General features: G+C 37.6%; 3 protein-coding genes across 8 annotated transcripts in view; 1 reads left to right on the forward strand and 2 right to left on the reverse strand.

Annotated features, from left to right (window-relative positions):
• On the forward strand, positions 1-9824 carry LOC308697715 (uncharacterized protein). Of its 3 annotated transcripts, XM_081377170.1 has the most exons (11): positions 1-130; positions 483-573; positions 1677-1876; positions 3033-3208; positions 3355-3444; positions 7212-7389; positions 7499-7756; positions 8051-8083; positions 8321-8651; positions 8882-9030; positions 9115-9824. In XM_081377170.1, the coding sequence occupies exons 2-11, from the start codon at positions 546-548 to the stop codon at positions 9274-9276; spliced, it is 1605 nt and encodes a 534-aa protein (XP_081233296.1). In that variant the 5' UTR covers positions 1-130; positions 483-545; the 3' UTR covers positions 9277-9824. The 3 variants fall into 3 exon arrangements, with proteins under 3 accessions (XP_081233296.1, XP_081233297.1, XP_081233298.1); XM_081377171.1 differs by lacking the exon at positions 1-130 and having other exon boundaries at positions 455-573; XM_081377172.1 differs by lacking the exons at positions 1-130; positions 8051-8083 and having other exon boundaries at positions 455-573.
• ssr2 (signal sequence receptor, beta) lies at positions 9818-13309 on the reverse strand. The gene is made up of 6 exons (XM_081377177.1): positions 13175-13309; positions 12253-12410; positions 12041-12139; positions 11449-11557; positions 10434-10511; positions 9818-10317 (listed from the first exon to the last, which is right to left on the reverse strand). The coding sequence occupies exons 2-6, from the start codon at positions 12408-12410 to the stop codon at positions 10207-10209; spliced, it is 555 nt and encodes a 184-aa protein (XP_081233303.1). The 5' UTR covers positions 13175-13309; the 3' UTR covers positions 9818-10206.
• Positions 13175-16595, reverse strand: part of LOC308697716 (interferon-inducible GTPase 5-like) — a 25061-nt gene continuing 21640 nt past the window's right edge. For all 4 annotated transcript variants that reach the window (XM_081377176.1, XM_081377175.1, XM_081377173.1 and 1 more), the window contains 3 exons: positions 15236-15294; positions 14519-15086; positions 13175-14406 (listed from right to left, as the gene is read on the reverse strand). In XM_081377176.1, coding sequence (XP_081233302.1) covers positions 13778-14406; positions 14519-15086 — 1197 coding nt within the window. In that variant the 5' untranslated portion in view covers positions 15236-15294 and the 3' untranslated portion in view covers positions 13175-13777. The remainder of the gene's footprint in view (positions 14407-14518; positions 15087-15235; positions 15295-16595) is intronic.

Here is a 16595-nt window from a genome sequence, read left to right on the forward strand (position 1 = left end):
GACAGATTTTGTGTTGAATATGGAAGAGAGTTTTAAACAAGAAGAGTTAGTGTTTTATTGACAGACATTCATCAACCTAAAAAATCTACAGGACCCAAACAACACTGCAGTAACAGGGTATTATGATACAGTGAGTAGTTTTAAGAGGAGCTCCACTTTTAGACATCAACTTTGCAAGTTATATTAATACATATCTTTTCAAAGAATTGGTTTGGTTCTGAATAATTTGGTAATTATGTGCTGGTAGTTCAAATGATAAAAAAAAAATGATAAATTGTGGCATATTGCATGCATGGCAGCTTTTTGAAAATCAGCGTAATTTGGTCCGGTTGTTTATTTGAGCTTTATCAGCTGGATATTCCACAAGGAGTTTGAAATTGAAAACTGCATGCAATCACAGTTGCAGTTTACCATTGGTTATGTGCTTATGACCTTTTCTTTTCCGCGTTCTTTCGCTCTGTCACACACATGCATTTAAACAGGATGAGGCAAAAACACCCAAGATCTGATAGGAAGAGGTAGCGTTTTACATCCTGCGCTTCAGCATGGACTTTGACTACCAAAAACTTAAAGGTCAGCTATTTCTCACCAGCTTTTGAACTTACATACTCATTCTTTCAGGTAGAAATTGACTGTTTTAGTATAGAAATAACAAAACACAATCCTGATGGTTTTGAGATGTTGTGTTTACTTGCTTTCTCTGACGATACACTGAAAACTAGAAAGGCTTTCTTTTAAAGCATTAAAATATGAATGCCAGAAACAACTGTTATTCTGTCAAGGTTATACATTTTTATTTGATCATTTTGAGAAGTTAAATATTCTTTTGGTTATACTTTATTTTAAGGTGTCTTTGTTACACTGTAATTATACATTTAAGTACTGAATATTATTATGTATTTACTAGTTAGGATTAGGATTAGGGTTTGGTTTGGTTTGGTTTGGTTTGGTTTAGGGATGGTTGCATGTATTATCCATGATTTATTGTTATTACTATAGTAACTACATGCAACATATAGGTTTACAATCAGAATGAAGCTATATGGTGTTCAGGCTGTGCTTATTCTATTTTAATGTGTTAATATAGTTTATAGGCAATCTAGCATTAATATAGAATTGAGACAAAAAAGCAGAGTTGTCCAAGACTTTTTGTTGTACAAAACATCAACACAAATCTATATAAAAACCTACTCCTCAATATCCTAGACTAATTCTCAAAAACATCAACTGATTCTGACTGTATGTCACATAATCTTTCAACAGCATTAGTGCTATGGAGCCTGTAATATTTGTAACATTATTACTTTTTTTGATTTCTTTGATGTCTAAAAGTTCTACAGATATGCATGTTGGTGACGTGCTTGTAAAGAAAGTGACATTTCCGTTCGAGGGGTTATTTTGAGCCTGACTGCACTACTGTTATTCTAACTACATCTAAACTTCTTAAGCTCACACACTGACATCTGCTATGTTCATATAAAGAATCTGAATGTATTTACAGATAAATAGATTTGAAAGGAAATTCAAATCAGCAGGCTGAAGGATTTATTAAGATAATCACACAAATTCAATCTGTTTCATGTTCATCTTTTTTATTTACTTTTATTTACGTTGATGCTTTAATGATCAAACTGCCCTTATTTTGTGTGAGAATGAGTAAATGTATTGCTGTACAGATGCTGAATCTCGGCAGAGAGAAGAGCGACTGAGCGCTTTTTCTGTCCGTCACCCAATACCAAAGCCCCGTCCATCTGTAGCTCCAGAGAACAATCCCACAACCAAGAAACCTCCAGTAAAACCCCGGCGGAGCATAAAGTGTCGTCCCGCAGCACAAGAGGCCGAGCAATTACACCAGGGCCAGCAGAAGGAAAATGAGGTGAAGATATGTAGACATGACTTAAAAAGTTTGAAAAGCCCTGTTCCATGAAAACCTTTAAAAAGTCACAATATTGAATTAAAAAATTTAAATAATGCTTAACATACTTAAACAACCCGCAGTCTGTAGTACCTATCATTTATATATTAATATAGTATAGATTTTCTTAATTATTTTAAATACAACACTTCAACATCTCATATTTAATGCATAGCCTATATATATATATATATATATATATATATATATATATGCATTTACATATGAGATGTTAAAGTGTTTTTTTAATTTTTTTTGTATATAGATGCATTTGAAAAAACATATGAGGTTTGCAAAAAACTTACAATGCCCTCAAAGATAAAATATGCATACGCTACAATTTCCTCAAAACAAGATGACGTCTGTCAGCGGTTCTGCTGCTCTACATTATCTCTAAAGAGCCTTTTGAAGCAAAGAAATAGTAAATTGGTCAGTACAGCATACAACAAGGTCAAAACCAACCCTTTTAACTTTTAGGCAAATATATTATATACAATATTTGTTTATGTTTTGTGATGTTTAACGTCTATCGTGTGCAGTTGACATGAATGTTTTCTTTAATCACAGAGCGATATGCCCTGTAAATATTATTTGCATATTACAACAATATGTGGGGACTTTTGAAGCCATATTACTTTAGTTTCGTTTGAATTTTTGTAGCGCACTTCTTCACACTTCTTCATCTTTAGGTCTATTTACATCTCATGTTCCTCATGCAATTTTTTGTTTATATACACAGTACTCACTCTTAAAATATAAGGTTTTATATTGAAACTTAAAGGGTTCTGTCAGGATCTTCAGGTTCCCATCATGTGATCATTTTATGGATTTAGTTTTAATTAGATAATTTTGTTTTAATTAATTTGGTTAAATTTTATGAATAAGCCTACTTTATCACTAGAAAAAAAATGAAATAATTTGTTAAACGTAAAAGTATTATGCAATAATTTATGACATTTTATAACCTTTTTGAGTCAAGAACCCTAGGGTTCTATATATAGCTTTTTGAGCCTATTTTCTAAGAGTGTGGTATTAAATTTACTTGTATAGCAAAGGTACATGTAAAAGACATTTAAATGATCTAAATCACATCATACTTGGATTCTCTATGTTAAAGCCGACAGTGAAGCGAATGGATCCTGCTCTGGTTTTGGGTCCCGTGGGGCCCCTGGAGGCCCTGACTTCATCTCTGCGAGCTCACACTCTGCTGTGGTTTGAAAGGACGCAGCTGCCTCGACTGCACTCACCCGGACTGCCTCTCCCCTGCTGGCTCCATGGTTTCGCTACACGCAGGTTACACCCACATTGGAATATTCTGTAAAAAATATTACAGAAAAAACGTGCACAAGCAAAGTTGCACACGTACAGGTGTGAAACAGTGTCAAACACATACTACTCGGTTTACATTTTCACACAACCTGTCTTTCTCACCATCTCAGGGAAGCAGAGCAGCTGCTGGAAGATAAGCCGCAAGGCTGTTTCCTGTTGAGACTCAGCGAGTCAAAGATAGGCTTTGTGCTGTCTTACAGGTAGGCCTACTTTCACGCATACGATTGGTTGTCTGATACGTATTTTGGACACTGAAAACCATTCTTAAAATGTCATTCTTAAGGCCTGTTCACACTATGTTACTATAAAGATAACTATATCAATAACATCTCGGCTCCGTATGTAACCCTCGTTCCCTGAGTAGGGAACGGAGACGTTACGTCAGTGACTGACGAAATTGGGGTTTCGCTTAGAAGCCTATCACATTCGAGTTCTACACAACGAGCCAATGGCATGGGAAATGCCATGGGTCTGCGGAATTTGCATGAGGGACGTAACGTCTCTGTTCCATACTCAGGGAACGAGGGTTACATACAAAACTGAGACGTTCCCTTTCGTACGGTCACTACAAGTTACGTCAGTGACTGATGAAATTGGGGGTCCCAGTATAATCACGCCACATCGGCTGTCTTCCAGTGCCCTGCGCAAGACTGAGCTCCCTGTCGTGGGACTAGCACGGACGAAGGGCTAGGCTTAATGCAGGAATACCAAGGCCGGGGTCTCAGGATCACGTGAGAGTTAGCCGGCCCGAATTCCAGGCACACTTCATCAACCGCAAATGCCTGCAGGTCCCCTACCCTCTTGATGGAGGCCAAAGTGTCAGGAGCGCTGTTGACAGGAACTTAAGCTCCACTGACCATCCATTTATAATCACGTGTAACAACACAGAATAATTGTAATTTGACCATCGGGTGCAGATACTTAAATCAGAGAAAATTATTGGGGCGGGTGGATGATTTATTTTTGGCTGCGGATTCGGGTGACGTTGGACAGACTAAGGAAACCGCACGGACGGATGACAGTCGAGTCGTTGCAGAAGGGCCTCAGTCTGCTTCTGGGCGGTCGAAAACTGTTGGACGCAGTCCTCAACCACACCGCCGAAGATGGCGTTCCTGGACCACACACATGTGGACATCACCTGGCCGAGGGATCACGCAGTGACCTACGTCGCCCGTAGAGTAAGCCAGGGAAGGACGAGCTTTCCTCGCCGCCCCGGGCTGACAGAAGTCCCGGGTCAACACTTCCTCACCCAGGGAGAAGCACACACACTATCAGCAGATCACTGCACAGATCAGCAGCAGGCAATGTGATCTCACTAGAATGCGCCGTTGCACCAACACACTGCGAGCCACTCGTCTCGTAGAGTAAATATAATTCCGAATGGCTTGTGGGAGTGAAGAAAACTCTTGGCTCCAAAGCGAAAACATAATGCGAGATTGCCGGCGCTCCTCCTTTATACCCACGCGGTGGAGCGGAGGTGCGCCATGCAAATTCCGCAGACCGATTTCCCATGCTATTGGCTCGTTTTATAGAACTCGAAGGTGATAGGCTTCTAAGCGAAACCCCAATTTCGTCAGTCACTGACATAACTCATAGTGACTGTAGTACGAAAGGAAACTATATTACATAAGATACAACATAACGGTTATTAAAGCGCACGCTGCAGTCATGTTGTTTGCCACTTTTTAAATGCTCAAGCTCTTGGGGTGGGGTGGGGTGGATTTTGATTGGTTGTCAATGTATTTCATCATTTATCAGCTGAGAAGTTCTGAAAGTGATTCCAAAGATTTCGTTCCTCTTTGTCATCAATGGTGTAGTTTTAATTCCCTATTAGAACAATTACCAAAACTTTATAGTTGTAGTTATAATTGTTCTTGGTGTGAATGGGCTTTAATAATGTGGATTTAAAACTAGTTCAATAAACATATAGTAAATATTGAGTAACTTACATTTTGGACACGGTATTGTCATTTGCATTGTCTATTTATGCTCTGCTTAAAATGGTTCTAAACAAAGCCAAAAGCAGAATCATCCATTTGCCCATTAGTCAAGTCAAGTCAAGTCAAGTCAAGTCAAGTCACCTGCATTTATATAGCGCTTTTAACAATGTAGATTGTTTCAAAGCAGCTTTACAGTGATCATAGGAAATTAAAGTAACAGAGATTGTTTTGGCTTTATATCAGCTCTAGAATAAAGTTATTGTCCAGCTAAAGTTAGTTTTGATTGATTCACTTCCGTAGCAAAGATCATTAGTTATTAAGGGGCCGTTAACATGGCACCGTTCTAACAGAAAACCCTCAATGCACTCCGGCCAGCTCATTTGCACAACAGCAGTGCCTGGTGGCTTGAGAACGCAAACCTTGAAATAGGTTCCAAGGTGCAAGCCTTGAAAAAAGGACTATAATGCGTTAAGAGCTCACTCAAGTACTGCGGATCTAAACCATTTAGTGCTTTGTAAGTGATCAGCAATATTTTAAAATTTAAACAATGTTTAATAGGGAGCCAATGCAGTGTTGACAGATCTGGGCTAATATGGTCATACTTCCTGGTTCTAGTAAGAACTCGAGCTGCTGCGTTTTGGACCAGCTGTAGTTTGTGTATTAAGCGTGCAGGGCAACCACCCATAAGAGCATTACAATAATCTAGCCTTGATGTCATGAACGCATGAACTAATTGTTCCGCATTAGTCATTGAGAACATATGACGTAATTTAGATATATTTTTAAGATGGAAGAATGCGGTTATACAGATACTAGAAATGTGACTTTCAAATGAAAGATTGGTATCAAAGAGCACACCCAGGTTTCTAACCGACGACGAAGACTTGACAGAGCAGCCATCAAGTGTTAGACAGTATTCTAGGTTATTACGTGAAGATGTTTTTTGTCCAATTATTAGAATCTCTGTTTTTTCAGAATTAAGTTGTAGGAAATTACTAGTCATCCAGTTTTTTATATCAGCTATGCATTCCGTTTATTTTGTGAATTGGTAAGTTTTGACAGGGCGTGAAGAAATATAGAGCTGAGTATAATCAGCATAACAGTGAAAACTAATGCCATGCTTCCTAATGATATCTCCCAAGGGTAGCATGTACAGAGTGAACAGCAATCTGTTCTGTTCCTTAATAATTAATAATAGTGGTGTTTAATAATAGTGGTGTTTTTGTTCCTTAAAAAAAATCAGCATTTTTGAACGAATTGAGTAGCCTACATAATCCAGTGACTCACTAATATAATACTAACTTATTTTGTTCCTGTCTGAATCAGTGTTGGAATAAATTGGTTGAGTGAATGATTCAATGACTCTCTAATAAAATAGTCCCTTGGGGTGCTTCTCAAATGTAAGGCTGCATCCTAGTAAGGCTGTGTCCTTCCTAGTCCAGAATGAGAAAGTCTAGTAAGTGTGCATGGCTACGTCACACATGTTCCAGCCCCCACGGCATGAAAATATTAATAAGATATATAAATGTATAAAAAAAAATACTGTCTGTGGTCTCCCAATGGCTTATATTATATTTCAATTATATTTTAATTAAATATATTATATTTATATTATATTTTAATTAAAATTCGATCTGAATTTTTTATGACGGACGAAAGTTCCAGAGGCAGTGTGTAAACAAGACTGACACAACGTGAGGTTGTATTTATTTTTTTTACGTGTGAAAATTTTCGGACGAGAATTTCGGACTGGACTCAGTGTGGCCATTGTTTTGTTCCTGCAAGAAATCAGTGTATGAATTAATCAGTTGAGTCAATGATGATAACGAGTAATAAAGACAGTTTTTTGTCACTTCCTATACTGGGTTCCAATGTTTCTTTAATCTTTAAAAAGCTGCAGGTGTCATCAAGTGTCATCTGCTCACACTTCCCTTTTCTGAGCAATTTTTTTGGAATTGCAATACTTTTTTTCTTTACTTTATCTATTGTCTTATCATTTAAAATCTAAAAAATAATTAAATCTCCAGAGGAGAGGACCGATGTCGTCATTTTATCATTGAAGAGGAGGAGAGTGGAGCTTCTGGTAGTCTATATCTAATTGCTGGAGAAAACAGCCGTCATAAAAGCCTGGACAACCTAATCAGCTACTACACCCATAATCCAGTGGGGCCCTTTAATGAGTTGTTGACTGTGCCTTGTATGCAGGTACACACACTTTTGTATGATTTTTAATACAGAGAGGGGGAAATTTAATGATTTTATTTTTGAATTTTCTTGTAATCCCACTTCATATACTGTATTTTTTGCTATCTAGCCTAGTGGTGGCTTTGATGAAATTAATAGGTGGAAGGTGAAGGACAGGGAAGCAGAGAGAAATGGAAAAGAAACTGATCAAGAGGAGCTGACAAAACTGCCCATGGCCATCGGTCCAGCTGTTCTGATCCCATTACCCACAAACCTCTCCAATCAGATCCCTTCTGCTACAGGAGAGACTGTGCAGTATGCAGCAGTGAGAAAGCCACTAAAAAAGAGCTACTCATTGCCAGAGTGCACAGCGCCTCCTGGCTTAGAAGTGAGTAATTACTTACAATGAAAGCTAAAACTTTTTCCTCTTACATTTCTTGTATTAAACTCTGCAGAATGATACAAAAGTAAAAATAAAAAAAGCAAACAAACTTAATTTAAATTCATATCTGGGGACATTAATATCATCATAAAATTGGGCTTATTTGTCAATTAGGCAACCTTTTTTATAACCAATTACCTTACAAACCGCCTAGTTATACCTTAGCAACCAAACCAAATCACCATAGAGACAACATAACAACAAACTAACTGATTGACTCTGATTCTTTTAACCCCATAGCTGTCACCACCAGTGAACACTTTAAAATGCTATGTAAGTTACCTACTCACATTTTCTAGTTAACACAGCTGTTGGGCAAAGTTTCTATTGTCCTGTGCCATCTTCTCATTATTACAGTTGTCTCTGTGATGTGTTACACAAAGCTTGACTAACAAAGGAGGAGTTTAATGGTGGCTTGTGCTCATGACTTTTTTCATTTGTAACTTTTAAAGTGTTTAATGGGAAAGTTATTATATTATACACTAACAAGTCACACTATTTATTTGCCAGAATGACAGTTCTGAGCTTGCTGAAAGACCCTCAGATGATCAAGCTCCTCCTGTGGATGCCCCATATGCCCGAGTTAACAAACCCCCCAGAGCAGTAGGCCCATCAGAAAATACCCCCAACTTCAGTGCCCACCCTCACCCAGACCAACAGGGAGCGACAGCTGCTTTTACCTCTTCATCCATCCCAAGCTTTGACACAACAGCAGCAGACCATAAGTACTGGAAAATGGAGCCCATGCACACCTATGAGGAAACCCCACACATACGTAGCCGTCCTGAGGAGATTGACTGCTACGCCATGGGGTGGAGGAGGCAGGTGGAAGGAGATGTAGGTAAGAATGAGAAAAACAGGCATCAAAACTCACTCAAGACTTGCTAATTTGAATCAGTTCCTGTTATGTAGTTCATACTTAAAGAATGATCGGAATTGGTTTCAAAAGAACCACATACTCAATAGAGTCAGTGAAATAATAATATACAGTATTAATCATATAAAAAAACATATATTAAACATACTTATTTGGTTTTGATAAAGCTTTATCTGTTTTGATCCTTTCCTCAGTGAACGTTCCAAATAATCATCTGTATTCAGAGGTGAACATTAAGGGCGCCCAAGAAGGCGGTGCTGTACCAAGACCCGGGCCTAATCTTCCTCTTAGACCACCCCCAAGATCTCCTCATGGTCCTTTGCGACCAGAGATCACTGGGCAGGTAAAGTTATGTGCAATATTCATTCAGTATAGTATACAGTGTTGTCTATTATAAAACAGATCAAATTTATGATTTTTCCCTCAGAGTTTTGGTGTGCCCCCACTTATGGCTCAGACCCAGTGCTCTGGTTTCCATCCTTCAGAGCAGCCACATCTGGATGAGTCCTCCAGCTCTATTTATGAGCAGATTCCACAGAGACCTACCAGCTCTAGACCATCTCTGCCCCCACCTCCCCTCAAACGCTGACCTCAGGGTTGTATAGACCTCTAAAATCACCAAAGAAGCATTTAGTTAGCATATCCTTGATAAAATATATTTAGAAAAAAGCTTAGTGATAAACAATAGGATGACATGCATATATGTACCAATTACTTATACCCTGTATATACATTTATAACTTAACTTATATATAACTGCAAGCTTGTGAATACGGTTGTTGGCATGATCTGCAAACATCAAGAGATTATTTAAATTGATTTTATGAAAAATATATATCCAGATTCAGTCACTCATTCAAATATGCAATTACACAGCAAATATTTTATATTTTGATTAAACAATTCAGATTGCTCACTACTGTTTTAATTTGTTTCTTATGAATGTATATGGATTGCAGTCCTCTCTAGTCCTTTGTAATCAACCCAATGTTTGATGATAGCCTCAAGTGTGTTTAATAGAATTTTTTGACCAATGATAAGACCAAGAATGCACTAACCACTGCATGAGAAAAACATCACAGAACACGGATGAAAGCATTTTTCAGCAAGTGACCAGACACACAACAGCATCTCTGTAAAACCTTTTTATTTCCACAAACTAGCCCTACATTGATCATGAAGGGCTGTAATACAGTTCCGTTGAGCATTTGAGCATCATTACAAATAAAACAAAACAAGATGGTGCACCTGAGGCCGCCATGGAATGGCCACTTTAATGTCAAAAGCAAATGTCATTGATCCTACTTTATGCTTCCATCCCCAGATCTCTTAAACAAATTATCTGATGAAGACCAACATCACTTAAAATCTGGTTAAATCATTGACTATTTACCCCAATATGGGTAATTAAATGTATTCAAAAACAACATTTTAAGCCCACCATTAATTCTCTCAACACCCCCCTCCCTCCACACTCACACAATGATCCCTGATCTGTTTTTGTACTGTAATTGATATCTCAGTTCTTTTTGCTCTTCGGTGAGTCGTACTTTCTCTTGCTGGAGTACCACAGGAGCAGAGGAATGCCAATGGAAGGAAGGGTCATGACACCAAAAGCTGCCCAGTCCAACTATTAGATAGAAAAAAAAAAAAAAAAAAGAATTAAAGAATTACACTTAGATATCATAACAGGACAGGATACATTGACGGCCACTTTCCATATTAAAGTATTGATGAGTTACTTACGTAATGTGGAGAAAAGCGTCTGTCAAACTCTCTCTGGGCGAGAATGCCTCCCTGACCCGGAGCACTTGTGTAACCAACCTGAGAGATGTGAAGAATGAGAAAGACTTAGCTAACATCCAGTAACTATAATGCAATAGTTTGCACAATTTTAAGTTAATTATTTTTGTAATACTGTAATTTTAAAGGAACACTCCACTTTTTTTGGAAATAGGCTAATTTTCCAACTCCTCTAGAGTTAAACAGTTGAGTTTTGCCGTTTTCAAATCCAAAAATATGACCAAAGAGTTTTGATATTTTATCTATTTAAGACTTGACTCTTCTGTAGTTACATCGTGTACGAAGACTAACGGAAAATGAAAAGTTGCGATTTTCTAGGCCGACATGGCTAGGAACTTTTCTCTCATTCCTGCGTAATAATCAAGGAACTTTGCTGCCGTACCATGGGTGCAGCAGGCGCAATGATATTACGCAGCCCCTGAAAATAGGCTAACTTCCGTCAACATAACCAACCTGACAACCTGCTTTGTCAGCTGCAACTACACAAACTTAGTGCTAGTCATGTTGGAAGTTACCTAGCTGGGGACTATTTTCAGGTGCTGTGTAATATCATTGTGCCTGCTGCACCCATGGTATGGCAGAAAAGTTCCTTGATTATTCTATATATAAAAAATGAATAATGGTATAAGTAATTAATATATTTAAAATATTTTGCACTATTTAACAATAGAAAATGCTATCATACCATTTATTACCATTCAATATTATGGTCTGGTGTATCTAACTTATTGTAATTAGAAAAAAAATCAATGGTCAGATTAATGCAGAAAAATATTCAATGGTGTAAAAAAAAGTCTCACTGACTTGCATTAGAATCTGACTGAATAAGATAATTGTGTATTAAGCCACAATCAAGGCCGTTTTCATATTATGGCTAATTGAGGCAGTGAAAAAAAAAAAGTCTTCCTTATGCTGGCTGTGTATATATATATGAAAGGTATCGGATGACTCAACTTACCACAACCTGTCCACCTTCCTGTGCCAGGTAACTAACTGAAGCAGAGGTGAAGTTGAAGTATCCAGCTTTCAGTGGCCGCAGAACCACTGTGTGAGAAACATTACTGGCACTATAGAGAGGAAGAGTTAGGGAACAATCTACTAAAGAGCAAGAATAAATAAAGCATCCGGACAGTTTCTGATGATGTTAAGTACTATCAGTAAAGACAGAAGTGATTGTTTAAAGGTTTAATGGGATTACTAACAGAGTGTAAAGTACTTAGAATGCACCTAAACTGTAAAAAAAAAAAAAAAAGTGTAATCTTTATACTAAGCTTATATACACATACATTTATTATATTCCACAAAATGTGTGTGTGTGTGTGTGTGTGTGTGTGTGTGTGTGTGTGTGTGTGTGTGTGTGTGTGTGTGTGTGTGTGTGTGTGTGTGTGTATATATATATATATATATATATATATATATATATATATATATATATAGAGAGAGAGAGAGAGAGAGAGAGAGAGAGAGAGAGAGAGAGAGAGAGAGAGAGAGAGAGAGATGAAAAGTTTAAAAAAGGATAAACAGAACAGCTATTGAATTTAGGAGGATACGGAGCAATACGATCCCATTTCACATTCAGCATTCCTGAGACAATGCCAAAATCTTCAGGGGGGAAAGAGTCATCTGACAACTCAACCTCCAGGGCAGCACTAGGCAAAACAACAACAACAAAATATTCAATACAGTTAACTAGATTATAAATCATTCCATTAGCATCTGTTGAAAATGATGTGCTTAACTTCTGAGAGAAACAGGACAATACCTGGTGCCCACATTGTAGATGCTGTACTGCAGGGTAAGGTCTCGTCCTTCTACAGCGTATCGGTTCAACAGGGACTTGGAGGCCAACAGACGAGCCCCTTCTTCTCCTGCCACCAGACTCACCGCAGCAACCAGAGCAAATATACACAGCTGTCTCATCTGTGGGGGAAATGGCATATTTAATATACATAACAGACCAACTGCTAACGAAATACAAGGATAATCAACATTTAAAGGTGTTGCATAAAAAGACACAACAAAAATGCCATCACTAGTGCAATATCCTACATCTGTATGTAGTGGTGAGTAACATTAGAGAAACAGGGAAATATAGAATGAAGTCACTTGATAAAACAGCGATTTATATTCAGTCTTACAGTAGGTTGAGCTATAATAAAGTGTAGGCTAACGTTAGTCTATGAGAGGCAGCATTAGCATGCAAGGAACGATGAATGAAATGTCCAAATAAAAGGCACACGTTGTCAAATAACGGTTGCATAATACAGAGACCTGTTCTTAAATACATTACACCTTTTAAAACTGGCATTTAATATTTTTAAAATAAAGACAGTTCATTTTGTATGCTTACGTGTACAACACCAATCACACACACAGCCCCTACAAACTACTGAATTTAACCGGCATTACTGTACTGAACGCGGCTAATTGTATTTAATGCACTAAAATAAAACTATTACACAAATAAATTAAATTAGTGGAATGATGCAATTCTTATTTATTCATTTAAACAAGGTGACAAACGTGATTACGTGTACTTCGCATTCGTCTTAAGACTATTAACGTTATACAGACAACGTCTATTGTTTACTTATATACAAATACAATCACAGACCAAAGCGTTTTCATAAGTCATTCTCAGCATATACATTTTTTTTAAATATAAAATTTAGCAGACACTTTACCTTCGTCCGCTGGTTTGAGCCTCAAAATTACGAAGACAGATCAACGCACGCGCAGATGATTTTAGTCTTCCGCTAGCATGACGTGTCCACTGTGTGTACGGATACGCGCTGAATCCCACAGCGCCGCCTATTGCTTCGGGTGGGACTTTGTTTCAAAATAATTAGCCTACTTGACCATACATGGCAGCAAAAACACACTTTTATTAATACTTTAATAGTAATAGAGTAAAAATGAAAAATAAAGGGAAAAGTCTGCATCTAAAGAAATATAAAGGTATGAGACATTTGCATTTTAAATGTTTGTGTAGGCTATGTATGGGATAGTAGATACATTTGCATGAACACAATTGTAAGTATCTCAGTTACTAAATACATGTAGCCTACATGTAAGTAAAGAGAAATTCTAGAGTCCTCAAACAATCAACCAAAATCTCCAGAGAGGGAAACATCCAAACATCAACACAGCAAGTAAAATACAAAATATGTAACTGCAGTTTCCTATTTTTTTAACCAAATTAACAGTTGTTAATGATGTTTAATCAATTTGAGAATTATGATATAAACATATCATAAATGTCTATTTTTCAGTTTTGTATAATTGGCCTAATCTTCCGTCTCCAGTGAAGCCATTAGCACATTCCTTGCATCTTCTGCAATTTCATTAAGAGCTTTTTTCAGTACTCTTGAGACAGTCAAAAAAGACAATGGCGCTCCAACCACAAAGCCTATAATGGGTAAATTCAAAATAAAATGCTCAATTGTCTCTTGTTTTACAAACAGAGATTCAGCACCCAGTAGTTTAGTAACTGAACTTTGATTTATCCCCTGATGAAGAGACGACTTCATCAATCTCTTGATTTCTTCTACGGTTTTCCCAGATCTTTCACAGAGCTTCTGTAGGGATGAATCATCCAAACCAAATGCACTGCAGTACTTTTTTAGCTCAACGATTATGATAAGAAGATCCAAAGTAATCCAAACCTCAGAAACAGGCAATGTAGTGAAAAAAACAGACCGGAAGGCTACTCTTCTAATGTTTTCCTCCAGAGCTTTCTTCTTTTTCTCATTAATCTCAAGAGTGATATTTAGCAATACTAACAGCAATAGATGATTTTTATGCTGTGGAAGCTCTTTCTCCATCCTCTCCTGCAGCTGATTGAAATCATACTTGCCGAGCTCAAAGCTAGAGATCAAGAACACTACAGGATCTTCTTCACCAATCTTTCTTAGCCCTAGACAGAAAGATTCATAATAGCGTGAATATTAGTACAATAATAATGATTATTATTAATTACACAAGCAAATATGCATAAAATCCAGAGAGTATAATTTTCATAAACCAACCGTTTTCACAGTCCTCTCGAATGGTATCCAGTGCCTTTTTCTGGTCAAAGCTCTTCTTCCTCTTTTCAGCATCAATGCTTGAGTCAATCTTGGAACGAACAAAATAAAACTTTTTCCCCATGTTCATGATCTCTTTGGCCAGCTGAGTGTGGCATTCTCTGAACCGATCCGAAGCAATGATGATGAAAAAATCATACCGTTCAAACTGAACCAGTCCAAGATACTCGCTGGCTTTGAAGTTTGGTGTTCCAATGCCAGGAAGATCCCACACTTTCACATTTTTGTATTTTGGGTGTAGGTAAACCTCAGGTTTCAAAGTTGTCTCCACAAGACCCGTTTTGGCAGAACCCTCTTCTTCATCTCCTAAACCCCTAAATGCATTAACAAATGTGGACTTTCCAGAACCTGACTCTCCTGTCACACCAATATTTAACTCAATGCTATCTTGCTGTTCGAGGTAATCCTTCACAGTATTAATGGCTGTTTGCAGATCTTGAGTAGATATGAATTCTTTAAATTCATCCAGTTCCTTCTGTGTTATTGTAAAGTCATCATCAGATGTAGCCATCTAAAAAAAAAGAAAAGAAAAAAAAGACCTGTCAATTATATCAAGGTAGTAACTGCTATAAAATTGATAGGCCCTATCTTTCACAGTAAAGTGACTGTATAAACAACCAGAACTATATATCAAAACAACATAATTTAACACCCTTTTACCTTGAGAGCAAGCGGTGTAGCAGATTCAGCTTCTTTTTTCCACTTTAAATCAAACACACCTGAATCAGATAAAGGTTGACAATTATTTTTAAAGTTGGACATAGAGACTATACAACAGAGGTTGTTTTGTAGATTTAATAAATGTTAGCACAGTTTGCACAAATGTTTGTTATTGCATCATTAAAGGAACACACAACTTTTTGGGACCTTAGCTTATTCACCGTATCCCCCAGAGTTAGTCCACATACGCTTTTCATGTCCATGTATAGTTCCCAGTATGTATAGGGTTAGAAGATGTCTGTGTCTCATGTGACCTTGTTATTTGTACACGCTGTGACTATACAAATCACAACATGTAAATAGGAAAATGTTGGCGTTATTTTGTCACTTATTGGGAGCAGTATCCTAGCTGGAGCCGTTTGGTATAGGTGAGGTTACATTGACCATTGGTTCGATCATAAAACACACAGTATCAAAAAAATAAAAGAATAAAAAGACACTACACAAGACAGTAAATATTTCACACAATGTTCTGGGACGCATGTTCATTTATAGATCAGTTCGTCTATAAATTAATGCAGGAAAGTCTGTTTTAAGGTCTGTTTCTGTCTTTCCTATGTCCTCTGTCTTGACAAACTTCCACATTTTTAACAGCAATAAAACCATCTTATCTGATGGTAGTCATGGTTCTTGCCTTAGTTGGGAGGATGAGACCATAGATCCCAGAGTGAGTTTTAAAGATTATTTGTTAAATAAAACAAATAATTGTGTCTGATTTGTCTCAGTCAGCTAAATGGACTTTTCGGGTTGTGTTCACAAACAACAAGGGTGCTTGTCTGCGTGTTTCTGCCTTCGTGTACCAGATCTTCTCTTGTCTTGAGGCAGGATCATGACAGACCCATGTTTTATGTGTTAGCACATGGCCATTTGTTTGGGCTGTGTGCTTGCGTTGTCTCGCCATGTAACCCCGCCCACTTGTTACCCTCGTTTAGTCTTCATTGCTTTACCCTTGACACCTGTGTCCCTGATTAGTTTGCTCCCTATTTAATCCCCTCATGTTTTCTGTCCTGTGTCGGTACATTTTCAAAGTGTGTGATACGCTGCATGTTAAATGCTGTGAGTACTTTGTCAGAAACCTGTTTAATCAGAATTGTGAGTTTGTTTCCTGTCATCGTCAAAGTCTAGTCTTTGTTTATTATATTGTCAAAAGTTACCTCTCCTCAGTCCTGTTTTGCCCCCTCGTGGGTTTTGTTTTCTGTTTTGTGTCAAAATAAACCTTTAGTGTCTGCATACCGTCTGCTTTTGGGTTCATTCCTGCCATCCCATGACACCTTGAAAGTGGACAATAACGAATTTTGTG

Source organism: Scardinius erythrophthalmus (genome assembly GCF_964197995.2).
Source record: "Scardinius erythrophthalmus genome assembly, chromosome: 10".
Taxonomy (NCBI): domain Eukaryota; kingdom Metazoa; phylum Chordata; class Actinopteri; order Cypriniformes; family Leuciscidae; genus Scardinius; species Scardinius erythrophthalmus.

Bases quoted from the DNA above. Each gene is read 5' to 3' on its own strand.
- LOC308697715 (XM_081377170.1), top strand. From the start codon at position 546: ATGGACTTTGACTACCAAAAACTTAAAG. The intron at 8,084-8,320 runs GTAAGTTACCTA...TTTATTTGCCAG, and splicing joins TGAACACTTTAAAATGCTAT to AATGACAGTTCTGAGCTTGC. The intron at 8,652-8,881 runs GTAAGAATGAGA...TCCTTTCCTCAG, and splicing joins GCAGGTGGAAGGAGATGTAG to TGAACGTTCCAAATAATCAT.
- ssr2 (XM_081377177.1), bottom strand. From the start codon at position 12,410: ATGAGACAGCTGTGTATATTTGCTCTGGTTGCTGCGGTGAGTCTGGTG. The intron at 10,512-11,448 runs GTAAGTTGAGTC...CACATCTCTCAG, and splicing joins AGGAAGGTGGACAGGTTGTG to GTTGGTTACACAAGTGCTCC. The intron at 10,318-10,433 runs GTAAGTAACTCA...TCTATCTAATAG, and splicing joins GACGCTTTTCTCCACATTAC to TTGGACTGGGCAGCTTTTGG.